This window comes from Camarhynchus parvulus, chromosome 1, assembly GCF_901933205.1.
Source record: "Camarhynchus parvulus chromosome 1, STF_HiC, whole genome shotgun sequence".
Taxonomy (NCBI): Eukaryota; Metazoa; Chordata; class Aves; order Passeriformes; family Thraupidae; genus Camarhynchus; species Camarhynchus parvulus.
Genome location: NC_044571.1, coordinates 31,278,433 through 31,292,079, shown reverse-complemented (window position 1 = coordinate 31,292,079; position 13,647 = coordinate 31,278,433). Strand labels below are relative to the sequence as shown.

The following is a 13,647-nucleotide window of genomic DNA, read 5'->3' as shown; positions in this document are numbered from 1 at the left end:
TCTATCTCTTCATGAGCACCATAGAGAGTATATTTCACAAGTCTCTGCATTTGCATTAACTCTGTCTCCTTGTGAACTCATAAAAGTTTCTAGCATCCAGAATATCCTGCAGAGAGGAACTGCCGATCTGGGTCTTGCAAGAAAAATCATCCATTTAATGCATTGTGCACCAGCCTCTTGTTGTCCTGTAAATATTGTGGGAAATGCCCAAAAGTATCTGAAGCGAAGGTTTGAAAAGGATGAAGTCCGGCTCTTCTTGGAGGTGCCAAACAATAGGATGAGAAACAACAGCCAGAAACTGATGGACAGGAAGTTCCACCTGAACAGGAGGAAGACCTTTACTATGCAGGTGACTGAGCACGGGAACAGATTGTCCAGAGAGGCGGTAAAGTTTCCCTTACTGGGCATATTCAAGAACCGTCTGGACACAATTCTGTGCCATGTGCTCTGGGATGACCCTGCTTGAGCAGGAGGTTGAACCAGATGTCCCGCTGTGGTCTCTTCCAACCCGGCCGATTCTGTGTTCTGGTCATTCCCGCTCTCCCCAGCTCCATCCCCCGCCCAGTGCCGTGGCTGCGCTGGGACAGGCGGGACCCCGGCGCTCACCAAGCACCAGGCCGCGCTAGCAGCCCGCCCACAGCCCTCACCTACCGCCACAACCCCCGGCCCTCACCGCCGCAGCCCCCGGCCCTCCTCGGTCACCGCCCTCAGCCCTCCCGGCGCACAGCAGGCGCAGCGCCCGCCCCCAGCACCTCTCACCCGGGAAGCGGAAGGCGCTCCCGATGCCGCCGGTTCCAAGGAGTCCCCGGGAGCACGGGCGGCCGCTGGAACTGCTCCGCTCCCAGCCGTGAGTAGCGCAGGGCGCCCAGCGGGGCTGTGCGGGCGGCGGCGCGGCGTCGGGGGCTGAGGGGACGCCGCGCCGAGAACCCCATGGAAAAGAAGGCAGAAAACCTTAACAAAGCTGGACTACGCAAAGTGAAACCGAATTAGCAAGGCTGCGTTGAGTGAGGGGATAATACACATTCCGTTTCTTCCTTTGGTTTTTCAGGCACCAGGGAGTGCTAGGAGCAGCTGCCGTGACACCCCCGATGTCCTGTGGTGCTCCTGCCGGGCTCTGAGCGGCATCACCGGGGCAGCGCCGTGCCTGGGAGCTGGCGTGCTGCTGTGGGAAGAGCATGAGTGTCTCATGCCCGCCACTGGCCTTTCAGCTCTGTCACAGGAGCCGGCTGCGCTCCTGCCGCATTCAGCATTAGCAGAGCAGGCATTCCTTCCGTGCACTGTGCAGTTATTAAAAACATGGTGCTTCAGTCGGTAAAGAGCTGTCTTTGGATGTCCTGCATCCTCAGGACTCCAAAAGCTTGCTTCTGGAGCACAGCTAGTGGAGGTCTCATTATCCAGTCTGTTTCTAATGATGTTTACCAAAATCTAGCTGTGGAAGATTGGATCCATGACCACATGGATTTAGAGAAGCAACAGGTCCTTTTCCTTTGGAGAAATTCCCCTGCTGTGGTAATAGGGAGACATCAGAATCCCTGGCAGGAATGCAACCTCAGGCTATTGAGGCAAAAAAATATAAAACTAGCCAGGAGAAGAAGTGGAGGAGGAACAGTTTACCACGACTTAGGCAATATCAATTTGACTTTCTTCACAACCAGAAAAAAATATGAACGAATGGAAAACCTGAAGCTTGTTGTGAAGGCTCTGAAAGCCTTGCGACCCCTGTTAGATGTACATGTCACTGACAGGTACGACATCTTGCTAGACAGGAAATACAAAATCTCAGGCACTGCTGCAAAGCTGGGAAGGACAAGTGCTTATCACCACTGTACCTTACTCTGTAATGCAGATAAGTGTGTTTTATCTTCTGTGCTAAAAAGTCCTTTTAAAGGGTTAAAGAGCAATGCCACTCCTAGCGTGCCTGCCTTGGTGAAAAATCTCTTTGAAGAGGATCCTAGTTTAACTTCTGAGATGCTCCTGGATGCCATTGCTAAAGAATATGCTGTGCAACACCAGATAGATCACCATATCACCTTAATAAATCCAGCTGATGAGACTCTGCTTCCTGGAATTAGTGACAAAACTAAAGAACTACAAACTTGGGAGTGGGTATATGGAAAGACACCAAAGTTCAGCATTAGCACGTGTCTTAACATGGTCTATAAAGATTCTGTTCTTGACGTTAAAGTAAATATGGATGTAAAGCATGGAAGAATTGAAGTCTGTAACATTGATCTGCCAGAGCAGTGGCTGCCACCAGGACTGTACAGTGAACTGGTCAAGAGTCTTACTGGCAGTAAGTTTTGCCCAAATGAAACCACTACACTAGTGACAACATTGCTAAGACTGTGTCCACAAGACGATGAGTTGCACAGCAGGTGGAGTCTACTGTGTGAGAATATGATAAGGTTAATGTGACTTGCATTTTGAAAATGTAAGTTAAACTTCTGCTGCTTTTTTATTTAATGTATCGAAAACAAAATTAAAACAATCACTAGTAAGAGAAAAATTCGGCTTGTAGAAAACAAACTGTTCACTCTTGTGCTTTTATTTAATATTACAATTAAATTTCACACTGCCTGCACCTGATGTTCCCAAACTGTAGGATTGAAACCACTGCTGACAAGATATCATTGCTGCTTGAACCAGGGAAAATGGTGGGGACATCCCAAACTAGCCCTGTAGCAGAGAAGGTACAAATGACTGACACAGATGGAATGGGGTAGGTGTAAAACTGGTGTGCTGCTGCACTGGATGCCCCAGCCTGCATCCAGCTCCTTGTGGACAGTAGCCCAAAGGCTGTGTCACAGCCCCTGAGCTGTGTAGAGAGGGACGTCCCCTGGTTTCTGATTCAAAGTCCTTTCTTGCAGAGTGCTGTGCCCCCGTGCCTCTGCTGCACAAGCACTGCAGTGAGCTCAGCTCACCGCTGGGTAGTGAATCACTGCAGGTCCAGCCTGAGTTAGGGCTTTTCTCCATGCATGTGCAAGAGCAGGGGAAGATAGGAAGTTCAGTGTTGGGGTTTGTGTGATGAGGACAGAAGAGGCTACCTGGGAGGCCACACGTGCCTCCTTTGTTCTTGTGCCTGGCACAAAGCTGGGAGTCCCTCCTGCCATGGGTACTGGTATCAAAGCTAAACACTTGAAAATGTAAATACAGATCTAGAAGAAAGAGTTTCCTTATGTTACCACCTAGCAGATTTTCCCATAAAAGGCAACAATGAACTGAAAGTGACAGTTTTATTGTTAAATAAAAACTATATATATAGTAAAATTATGGAAAAAAGGCTCAAGATGTATTTCACTGTTGTTGCAGAAAAAGTGTAATGCAATTTTGATTAGGTCAGAACATATACCTGAAAGGAGGCTGTGGCCAGGTGAGGTTCAGGCTCTTCTCCCAGGTAACCAGTGACAAGGCAAGAGGACACAGCCTCAAGCAGCACCAGGGGAAGTTTAGGCTGGGCATTAGGAAATGATTGTTCACAGAAAGAGTGATTGGGCATTGGAATGGCTGCCCAGGGAGGTGGTGGAGTCACCTTCCCTGGAGGTGTTTAAGAAGACAGGATGTGGCACTTAGTGCCATGCTCTAGTTGACAAGGTGATGCTAGGTCACAGGTTGGACTCGATGATCTCAAAGGTCTTCTCCAGCCTAGTTAATTCTGTGATTCTCTATGTTTGAAATTGCTGGACTAGGGTAAAAGACACAAAGCTTCACATATGGGAAATTACTGTATTTACAGTGAGACTTCTCCAGAATGTGGCTGGATCTATGAGGCATTACACAGCTTCCTTGAATTTCCTGATGTTGTGAAGAAATCAAACAGATGACTGAAGCTACAAATAATAAAAAACAACCTTTATTCCCATTAAAAATAGGCATATATTATACACAACTGAATAAAATTCACAAGTGACTAGAAACTTTGTATCACAGCAGCAAACCAGGAAGCTCCTATGGAATGTTTGGGGGAATGACTAATAGCACACAGCTCTGTGGCACATATATTATTCATTTTGCTGAGGCAACACTGCAAAGCTGAAACATTATTATGAGAAAGGATAAAGAAGGCAGACCACTGGCTAATTGTGACCCAGAAAACAAGGCAAAGACCAGCTCCATTTCCTATTGATTGCTGTGGAATAGATTTGTTATTAGAAACAAGAGGAAAAGAATAGCAGCATTAGATGACAGAAGATGAAATAATAAAGTACATTAAGGGGGAAAAAAAAGATAATGGAACACACCAACCATCAAGAACAATAAATATAGGAAACAAAAAAAAGTTCTAGTAATAAACATGCTACTAGAATATAAGGGCCTATTGCATTGCAAGGCAGAAAGTGTAAGGCACGTGTCAGTCCTGAGGCTGAAAAGATTTTGATGGGACCTGAAAAGGAGGCCACTGCCTGTTTTTTTATGTCAGATTGTATGACTTAGGCAGATTCTTGCTAACAAAGAACTCTTGTATAAGGGGAAAAAAAAAAGGCAGCACCTCTGGTAATACCTTCTGGTTTCCAAAGGCTGAAGGAATGACAAGGGAAGACTTTGTCTTTATTCTAAATATAGTATATTGCTAAGAATCACAGAATATTTTGAGTTGAGGGACCTGTTATATTTTGAGGAACCCACAAGGATCCAGTGCAGCTCCTAAGTGATTGACCCTTACAGGGATAAAACACATGACCTTGGCTTTATTCACACCATGCTCTGACCAACTGAAATACTCAGGGTACCCAACTTCTGAAAAAAACTTAAATTTTCCTTTTAGGGGACTCCCTTAGTAGTAGCGAAATACTTAGTGCAGTTGAGAGTGGCATGAAAAGCCAGTCATTGGGCTTTAAAGTCAGAGAGTAAGACTGAGAGAGGATCACACATCCTTTCCACACTTAATGCGAAAGATGGATGTCAGGTATATGTATCATGGAATAAAAGAACACACAGAAGTGCCAGGGAAGAGATTACAGCTGTTTGCAGCCTTCCCAGTCCAAAATACATTATGCAGAGACACATAAGACAACCCTAAAATGACTGTGTACTGAACACTACAACATTCATAGGCTAAGAGCTTGGAAAATGGAATGTGAAAATTGGGATTACTAGTAAAGTCTGGGAAATAAAGTATTACAGGATTGACAAAAACCCAGCAAAATAGTAGTCATAACTAGAATACTAGTCATAGGAAATAAAGGAAATAAATAAGACTGCTTATAAAAGGGGACATGTGGGAGCCCAGCTTCCAATGATTGTGAGGTGGTCAGTTAAAGATATAAAATCCAAAACAGGCTCAAGACAAAATCAACAGTAAAAACAGAAATGACAGTATAGAGGCTTTTGAAAGACACTATTGAGGGTCTGTTATGAAATCAAGATAAAATTTAGACATGGATTGTAATTAAGATTACCGAAGAAGTTCAATGAAGGAATCACGCAGTTTTGTTTTCTCAGACTGGAAAGTCTCAAACATTCTAAAACATATAGATTTTAAAAGCTGTGCTGCATTAAGTACTTAGAAGAGTTGCTTCTGTGGGCAACCAGCTGGACTCAAGCAACATCTTTCAGTCTTACGTTTTTATGTTTATGAAAACACTTATTAAAAGCAGTCATTTCTGATCACATTTTCTTTGTGTGTTTAGTAAGAATGACATCCACTGTTGTTTCACGACAAGGTCTCAAGTCAAAGTCACAGTATCCAATGCTGAAAAGACCCTGCAGAAATGAACAGAATTAACACGGTGAGCATATATTCACCATGAAGAGCTCATTTTAATTAATGAAGTCAAAGCTTAATTAATTAATGAAGTCAAAGCATCCTTACCTTTGGTTTCTTAAAATAATCAAGACCCCTTCCTATCTTAATCATCCACCCATTGTTGAACCTGTTTGAAACATGCACAATAAAAAGGTTACATCCACATGATGCACAAGCTCCTTGTTTCAATCACAATTATTTCCTAGTGTCACCAATACCTGTGTGAACCACAGAAGACACCATTCTGTATAGAGACAACAATTCACAATTAAAAAATATAGAACTACAGAGGGCTGACTTCATCCAGTAAGGGCCAGTGCCTTTTATTTTGTAAATTATCACAGCTGTAATTATCTCAAAAGTTAAATAGTTAACTTTTAGGGTTAAATAGTTTTGAGTTCAAATAACTGCCATTTGGTCATTTTTTATATCACCCACCTGATTTCTCGATCATGTATTGAAGACGAAAAGTTAATATTCAGTGTTACTCCATAATTTCTCAATGACTGTTTTATTTCTTCCAAGGCACTCATCTGTTGACTCCTCCCACTACCCTATCAAAAGTAAAAATAATGTGATGGGGTTTCATTTTTTTAAACTATATATTCTATTTCTGGTCACCACTTCTTAAACTCATACACCTTTAAACTCAAAACATTTTCAGTATCAAAGTAAACCAAAAGAAAGTAACTTGGATGAAGGCAGATTTACAGTTTCAAAGACAGGATAAAAAGCAGACAGTCTACAGGTATATTTGCTGAGGGATGTGGAGGATGAGCTCACTCTCAGCTCTTTGAAACTAGATATGTACTATTTGAGCCAAAATAAGTGCAGTAATAGTTTATATAAGTGCAGTGGTAGTTTGAGAGATTTCAGCTCATGAAAGCCTCTAAAATGACAAATACAGCTGTTGGAAGAGCACAAAAAAACCCTATCTCAACAGATGCTTTGGGTTTTATGACATTTTCCACAACAAAACTTTCAGAGAAATTTAAGATTCTGCTTACTCAGAATTTGTTAACCGGAAAACTCTGAACTTACAAAATTACTTATGTTCAACTATCTAGGAACAAGTCTGTATTTTTATATCTTGTTTTGCATGTGGCATCATCTGAATACAGGGAAATAGAGCTCAAAATCTAGACACTTACCTCATCATAAGAAGTGAGGAGGTGGATTGTTTTCACCTTGCATGGCCCCTTAACTAGCATCTCGCAGAATCGTAGAAAGTTATACAACTGAAAAAGTTTTATTTAATTTAGTAGCTTGGAATTTCTATAGTGGCTACATCTATATCAGTTACACCAAATATCTACTTGCCTGATGACCCTGGCGAATGTACGGGTCCTCCACCCAAACTTCAGAAACATTCTCAGTGAGGTACTCGTGGAAAAGCTTTTCATAACCAAAACCTGTTGCATTTTCTTCTATTCTGATTTGCTTATGGTATTTGCTATCTGAAAGGAAAGTAAATCTCTGTTTAAGTAAAGGTCAGGACATAATTCTCATGTTAAACACCTCGCCCATCAAACATTCATGTAACAACAGACATTTAAAAGCAGACGGGTACGTTGGGTACATCCCAGCTCATGGAATCACAGAATGGGTCAGGCTGGAAGGGACCACAGTGGGACATCTGGTCCAACCTCTTCCTCAAGCAGGGTCATCCCAGAGCACATGGACAGGATTGTGTCCAGACAGTTCTTGTGTGTTATGAGTAGAAAAGTTGCCCATTTTTTTAAAAGGTTGCAGAGTTCACAGGTTGGGCCAGCTGCTGCCAGGATGGAGTTCTAACTGTGTGTTGTTATAATCACCTGTTCTTAATAGTTTTTCGTTAACAACCTGTTGTTGATGGTTGGGAATTCCCCTTTTTTGTGGAGTAACACCCTGCTGCTTCCTGGAGGATGGCACCCGGGATGGTGAAGAGGAGGGGACATCGGGGTTGGCATGCAAATGAAGAAGCCCCTCACCAAACCTAGCAAAAACCCCTACAAACAACGAGCCAACACGGAATTGAGGGATCGAAGTGATGTCTAGACGTGAAGAACAGAATCCAGTGTCCGCTAAGACCCTTTTTACCCCTCACCCTAACCTAAAAAGACGTCTAGAAAGAGGACCTCGAATGTCAAACCGAAAAACTGGGAATCTCCTGGTGCTCTCGTGAGGACAGAAGCCCCAGCTCTGCCTGCAGACCAGAGGACAAAGCTGCACTTTTCCTCCTCCTCCGAGTCACTCCTGGGAGCAGCGGTGGCGTGAGAGTGACCCGTCGGTTCTTCCCACCCAAGCTGATTTTTTAATAAAGGCATTAAAAAGGAGAAAGATCTCCTGCCCTATTTATTTCATTGAGTATCTCCAGAGAGGGAAACTCCACACTGTCTCTGGACAATCTGTTCCAGTGCTCAGCGAAGTTCTTCCTCATATTCGGATAGAACTTCCTGTGCATCAGTTTCTGCCCATGTCCTGGTGATTGGCACCACCAGGAAGGGCCTGGCTCCCTCCTCTCGGTGCCCCCATTTAGGTATTTATACCTTGTTTCTTAATGTGTTCTTTAATCTCCTCGGCTCTGGTCAGGTACTCGGATATCTTCTGCTGGTAGCGGTGCTTTTTCGCCTCATCAGTCGTGGCTGTGAATCACAGAAAGTCAGGGGCCAGCTGAGCACAGGGGCCGGCCCTCCCGAGCCCTGCCCGGCCCGGCTCTCCCGGGAGGAGACCGCCAGGGCTCCAGCACTGCCCGTGTGTCCCCAGGGCCACCCCGAGCCCCGGCGGCGGCGCCCGGCCCGGTACCTTTCATCGCCTGCAGCAGGAGGTCGATGCCCTCCTGGTAACACACCAGCGACTCCTGGAACCGGGACGCCACGTCCAGCTGCACCGCCCGCTTCAGCGTTTCCGCCCCGGCCCGCTCCAGCGCGGCAGTGCCATCGTTCCCTGCCCGCGACATGGACAGGGACGGGGACACGAACCGCAGGGCTCCCGACGGGAACGGGACGGGGAGCGGGGACTGGGCGAGGGAACGGAGGGGAGGTGCCGCACCGTTGTCCTTCCGCCCGCTCGGAACTGAAGTGCCGCGGCACCGGTGACCGCCCGGGACGAAGGGTGCGCACGGAGATGGCGGCCGCGGCGGGCCGGGCGGGCCTGGGGCTTGCGGGCCTCGGGAAGGTGAGGATCTGGGGTGGCGACTGGGGATGTGGGGGAATCCAGGGGGAACGGGAATCCAGCTGGGGATCTGGGCTGGGGCTGAGATTTGTAGCCTGCGGGACAGTGGGGATCCGGATGGGGTTCTGGGAAAGGGATCCAGGCGGGGTCTCGTGGGGTGCATCCAGCTGGGGATCCTGCTCGGGGCTCCGCTAGGAATTCAGCTGGGTATCCAGGTGGGGCTGGGACTCGTGGCTGTGTAACCTGTTCGCAGGTGTTCACAGCTGTAAGGAAAGTGCAGACGAGTTATGCCCTCCTCTCCGTGCAGGTGCTGGGGAAGAGGATGGAGGGGATGGCGTCCCCGGTGTGGGTTCGTTGTCTCTTTACCAGGTCCAATATTCCAGACTCGGTATGTGCTTGACTTGCACTTCACATTTTTTATATTTATAGTTTTAGTTTATTTTTGTTTTAGTTTTATTTATTTTTTATTTTATCTAGTGTCCATTGACTCTTTTCCCTAAAAGCATTCTTAAAGCCTGTGGAAAAACTTGCCATCCAGAGGCTGATCACAGGCTCCCTAATAAAATACATGTGAATTAAGTGTTGTGCTGGTACAGGGTGTTGTCCATGTATTTCTGTGCCATTCTGTGGCTAAGCTCTAGAGTTACTATACTTATCAGCAAACCATTATAGAAATATGTTTGACTTCATGTTATAAAAGCTAAATTTGAGGTCACTTTGTTGATGCTTTGACTGCCTGAAAAGAAAAATATGTAAGAATTTTTATCAAGGTTGAAGTATGTTTTGGGCAGTAGTTAACTGCAGTACTGATGACCAGATATTTAGGGAAAAAAATCTCTGGTTTTGTCAACTTTTTATTCTAGGTATTTCAGCCACGGCCTGGAGATCATGAGAAGTATGGAGGTAACCCTGAGGAGCCCCACAAAATCCATGTTATTACTAGAATAAAAAGTGTCATTGGTCGCCCATACTGGGAAAAGAAGATAATCCGTGATCTGGGACTGGATAAAGTATGATTGTTGTTTTTTATACTTGTGCATGTCAGAACTGTAGCACTAAGATGGTGGGTTTTATAAAGACCTCCTTTTTGCAGTCACAAACCAGAATTACATTTATAGCAGCCATAAAGCAATCTGAGAAGGTGGTGATGTATTTAAGAGCTGAGGGGAATGTTTGTGGCAAATATACTTTTAGTGAGAATTCAGAATATCTCTGTGTGGTATGGTGCTGCATTGCCTGAGGAGAACTTTACCCTGAGAATTCTTCTAAAACAATAGAAATAGGTTTGTAAATACTTGGAATTCAGGTCTCTGCGGGTCATATTATTCAGAAATTGGAAGGCAAGTAAAACTCATTTATCAGTGAAAAAGCTTCCAAATTCAGGACTCTAAAAGTTTGTATCAAAGATGTGTTTATCTGAGTTTTTCAGGCTAACTGCACATTATGCAAAGATTTGTCTAGTCAGTATTATATTACAGAGAAAAAAGGTGTGCTTGATCAGTTTGAGATATAACTGAAGAAAGCAGTTTTGCCCCTAAACTCTTGTATTTACATTTATGGTATTTTTAACAGGTGGAAGAAAAATGCATTTATAGTGAAGTAGGAATAAAGCTGAAATTGTCTTTTTACTGGAATCACGTTGTGATTGCATATTTTTTATGTCTGTTCTTGATGCATGGCACTTCTCTAAATCTTACATTTGCAAACGTGGTTTATTTTTGTACTGGTAGTGTGCAAAGTTCAGTGAACAAAGATTTAGGATTTGGCAGCACATTTGTAAAACTTGTTTTATCCCTTATGTAGGCACATCAGCCAAGACTGCACAAAAATATCCCTTCTGTGAATTCCAGACTGAAAGTTGTTAAACATCTGATAAGGTTTGTTAACTATTTATTTGTTTATTTGGAACATTTAATGTAACTCCCTTCTAGTCAGAGGACTTCACTAAGCAAACTCTTTTGCCTGTAGAATACAGCCACTGAAGCTCCCCCATGGGCTGCCAACAGAAGAGGAATTGTCCAGCACCTTTCTGACAACCAGGGGAGAGCTTATCATTAAAAAGCGCCTGAAACCTGTGGAGCAGAAAGAAATGAAGGCATAAGGTGTGCTGGTTGGATTTAGGTTTTATAAAATAAATACTTTAAATCCCCAGTTAAGAGTTTGTGTATGAAAAGTAAATATTCTTACTCTGGTATGAATGGCAAAGGTGGTACTGATGCTTAAAGAAGGATTGCAGGTGTACAGATACAAAATTCAATGTTGTTAATAGTTACCTGAAATATTAAATGAATTATAGGCTCTCTGTCTTTGTGTTTTAATTTTGCAGCTAGATTGCTGCAGTTTTTGGCTAACTGTAAGTTCTCTTACAGTTTGACTTTATTGGTAAAGTCAAATAAGCAGGGAAGTGAGTGGAATAGTTCTAGCTAATGATGGTGAGGACATTTCACAGCTAGCAGTAAGGACTTACAGCAATACTGCAGGACTTTCACTGCACAGAGGAGGGACTTGGAATTGGAATTGAAAAAGCCTCTGTTTAGTTGTCACATGAGAATTGACTGGCTGTCCATGGAGAGTGATTTACCATGGTTATCCAGATCTCCCTTTGCTTGTTCCCTAGCAAACAGTCTGTCCTCTGGCTTCTTCTGTAGCTTACAAAGCATGTGAACTCTCCATTTGGGAGTAACAGGAGTTATTCACCTCTTGCTTGGTTGTCTAATTTGTCTTTCAGGAAACCTGCTGTGTTCATATGTATCCCCTGATCCTAAGTGTTCAGTAAGAATAGCCTAAGAGCTGCTGCAGTCCATGTGCAAGTTAATGCTTTTCCTTTTCTAGAATGGCAGACGTTAGAAATGTGGAGACTCTGAAGCAAACCTCTGATGTGAGTTAAAATTATGGGCTGCAAGCTTATAAAATACTACTGTGTGTGTAGTTTTATTTACAGTTTTAAGAACTGTGGCCAAAGTTAGCAAGCTGCTGCTGTATCAAATGATAAAGTAGTTTGCATTCCAGTCAGGATAAATTCTGTAATTTAACACGCCGTGAGTCGCTCCCACATTAGAAACACTGAAGAGGAGTTAATCTTAATGACTGCATGTTGTGAGAATATCAGAGGAATGCAGTCACTGAGAATTAGTCTTTATCCTTTCTGCCTGCTTGCAGAGAAGAGTAAACACCTGTAGGAGTTCAAAGGAAGAGATATATCAGGACAGGGATATTAGAGCTGGAGGCACTGTGCAGAGGGAAAAGGATAGGTGTGGTGGTATTTTAGGGTTTTTAGGATGAGGGAAGAGATGAGAATCTTGATTCTATGTGTCAGAAGGTTGATTTATTATTTTATTATATATATTATATTAAAATAAAATTATATACTAAAACCATACTAAAAGAATAGAGAGAGGATTTCATCAGAAGGTTAGAAAGGAATGAATAATAAAATCTTGTGACTGACTAGAGTCTTGACACAGCTGGCCTTGTTATTAATTGGTCATCAAGTAGAAACAATTTACATGAGACCAATCAAAGATGCACCTGTTGGTAAATCATCTCTAGACTACATTCTACAGCTATCAGATAGTTATTGTTTACATTTTTTTTTCTGAAGCTTCTCAGGAGAAAAATCCTAGCAATAGGATTTTCATAAAATACGTTAGTAACAGATAGGCTGTGGTAGTGGCACTGAGGAGTGTAATGGCCCCTATGGCCAGGCTGAAGGCAGAAATGAGAATTTGAGCTGAAAATAGCATGGAAAAAGTGATTAATTAATCAGTTTTTAGATAAGTTAATAATTTCTCAAATAAATTAATGTTGCTTTTCTCACCTCCTGCCTTTCTTCCAGCATCTGCACAGCATCTTGTGCTGCAGTGTGTTATAACTGCAGTCTCTGCGAGGTGTTGATCACATTCCCACAGGGAGATAGAAGCTGAAATTTGAGCCCTTTTAAAGGATATGTGTAGTGCATCCAAGGCACAGGGCATTCTTTATAGAGATGGTGCAAGTACTAGGACAGAGAAAATTAGGCAAATGGGTCTTGCTGCTAGTGGATAGCAAATAACAAGACTTGTGGCTGGATCGGTGTCCTGGAGCACCAGGGCCAGGCTGGCTCAGCCTTGCCAGGCACGTTCGGGATTCACGTCCGTGGCACTGCAGCCTGGGGAGCTTCCAGCAGAGGGCTCTGCCAGCTCCATCCCACACGTTCTGAGTATGGATGTGCGTATGGATCTCTGGCGCTGCAGCCTACAAAAGTGCTGCAGGGTATCCCGGAGGGCCTGTGTTAATGAAAAGGCTTGGTACCGTTCACAGCTAAAGAAGTGTCTGATAAACTATGGACACTGCAGGCTCCCACATGGAGAGAAGGGAAAATACATAGTAGCTGTTATTTCTGAGTAAGATGCAGCTGCAAGAGATCTTTACAGAGACGTTTAATTGACAAGCTGACAGTTCCAATGAAAAAGAAAATTGGGGTTTTTTTAACTTTTTAATATATGTGTACATTTGGGTGTTTCTGCAATGGTATTTCCCCCAAGGGCCCCCACTCTCCCACAGTTAGTCTGCTATCCCAAACCTTCTCTGTTTGAGCATACATTCTCTCAAGATTTGCTCTCAAACCCTATAACCTGAACCAGCAGTGTGCACAAACACAGTGTGTGTCCACACCCTTTCAGTAATGGAGCTTTGTAATGCTCTGTGTAGCTTTGTGAAGCACAGGTAAGAGACTTTTTGTTCCTTTTTTGTGTAGGGAACAAAGAGACTGA

General features: G+C 43.7%; 3 protein-coding genes across 3 annotated transcripts; 2 read left to right on the top strand and 1 right to left on the bottom strand.

The window, feature by feature from the left end:
• The first annotated feature begins 652 nt into the window (after window positions 1-652).
• On the top strand, window positions 653-2,526 carry LIPT1 (lipoyltransferase 1). The gene is made up of 2 exons (XM_030949138.1): window positions 653-847; window positions 1,049-2,526. The coding sequence occupies exon 2, from the start codon at window positions 1,297-1,299 to the stop codon at window positions 2,413-2,415; it is 1,119 nt and encodes a 372-aa protein (XP_030804998.1). The 5' UTR covers window positions 653-847; window positions 1,049-1,296; the 3' UTR covers window positions 2,416-2,526.
• A 1,252-nt stretch (window positions 2,527-3,778) lies between these two features.
• Window positions 3,779-8,891, bottom strand: MITD1 (microtubule interacting and trafficking domain containing 1). Its single transcript, XM_030960069.1, has 7 exons — window positions 8,528-8,891; window positions 8,272-8,367; window positions 7,064-7,200; window positions 6,895-6,981; window positions 6,182-6,297; window positions 5,810-5,870; window positions 3,779-5,700 (listed from the first exon to the last, which is right to left on the bottom strand). The coding sequence occupies exons 1-7, from the start codon at window positions 8,679-8,681 to the stop codon at window positions 5,605-5,607; spliced, it is 747 nt and encodes a 248-aa protein (XP_030815929.1). The 5' UTR covers window positions 8,682-8,891; the 3' UTR covers window positions 3,779-5,604.
• Window positions 8,487-11,198, top strand: MRPL30 (mitochondrial ribosomal protein L30). The gene is made up of 5 exons (XM_030960081.1): window positions 8,487-8,899; window positions 9,204-9,284; window positions 9,760-9,906; window positions 10,700-10,773; window positions 10,865-11,198. The coding sequence occupies exons 1-5, from the start codon at window positions 8,849-8,851 to the stop codon at window positions 10,995-10,997; spliced, it is 486 nt and encodes a 161-aa protein (XP_030815941.1). The 5' UTR covers window positions 8,487-8,848; the 3' UTR covers window positions 10,998-11,198.
• The last annotated feature ends 2,449 nt before the right edge of the window (window positions 11,199-13,647 follow it).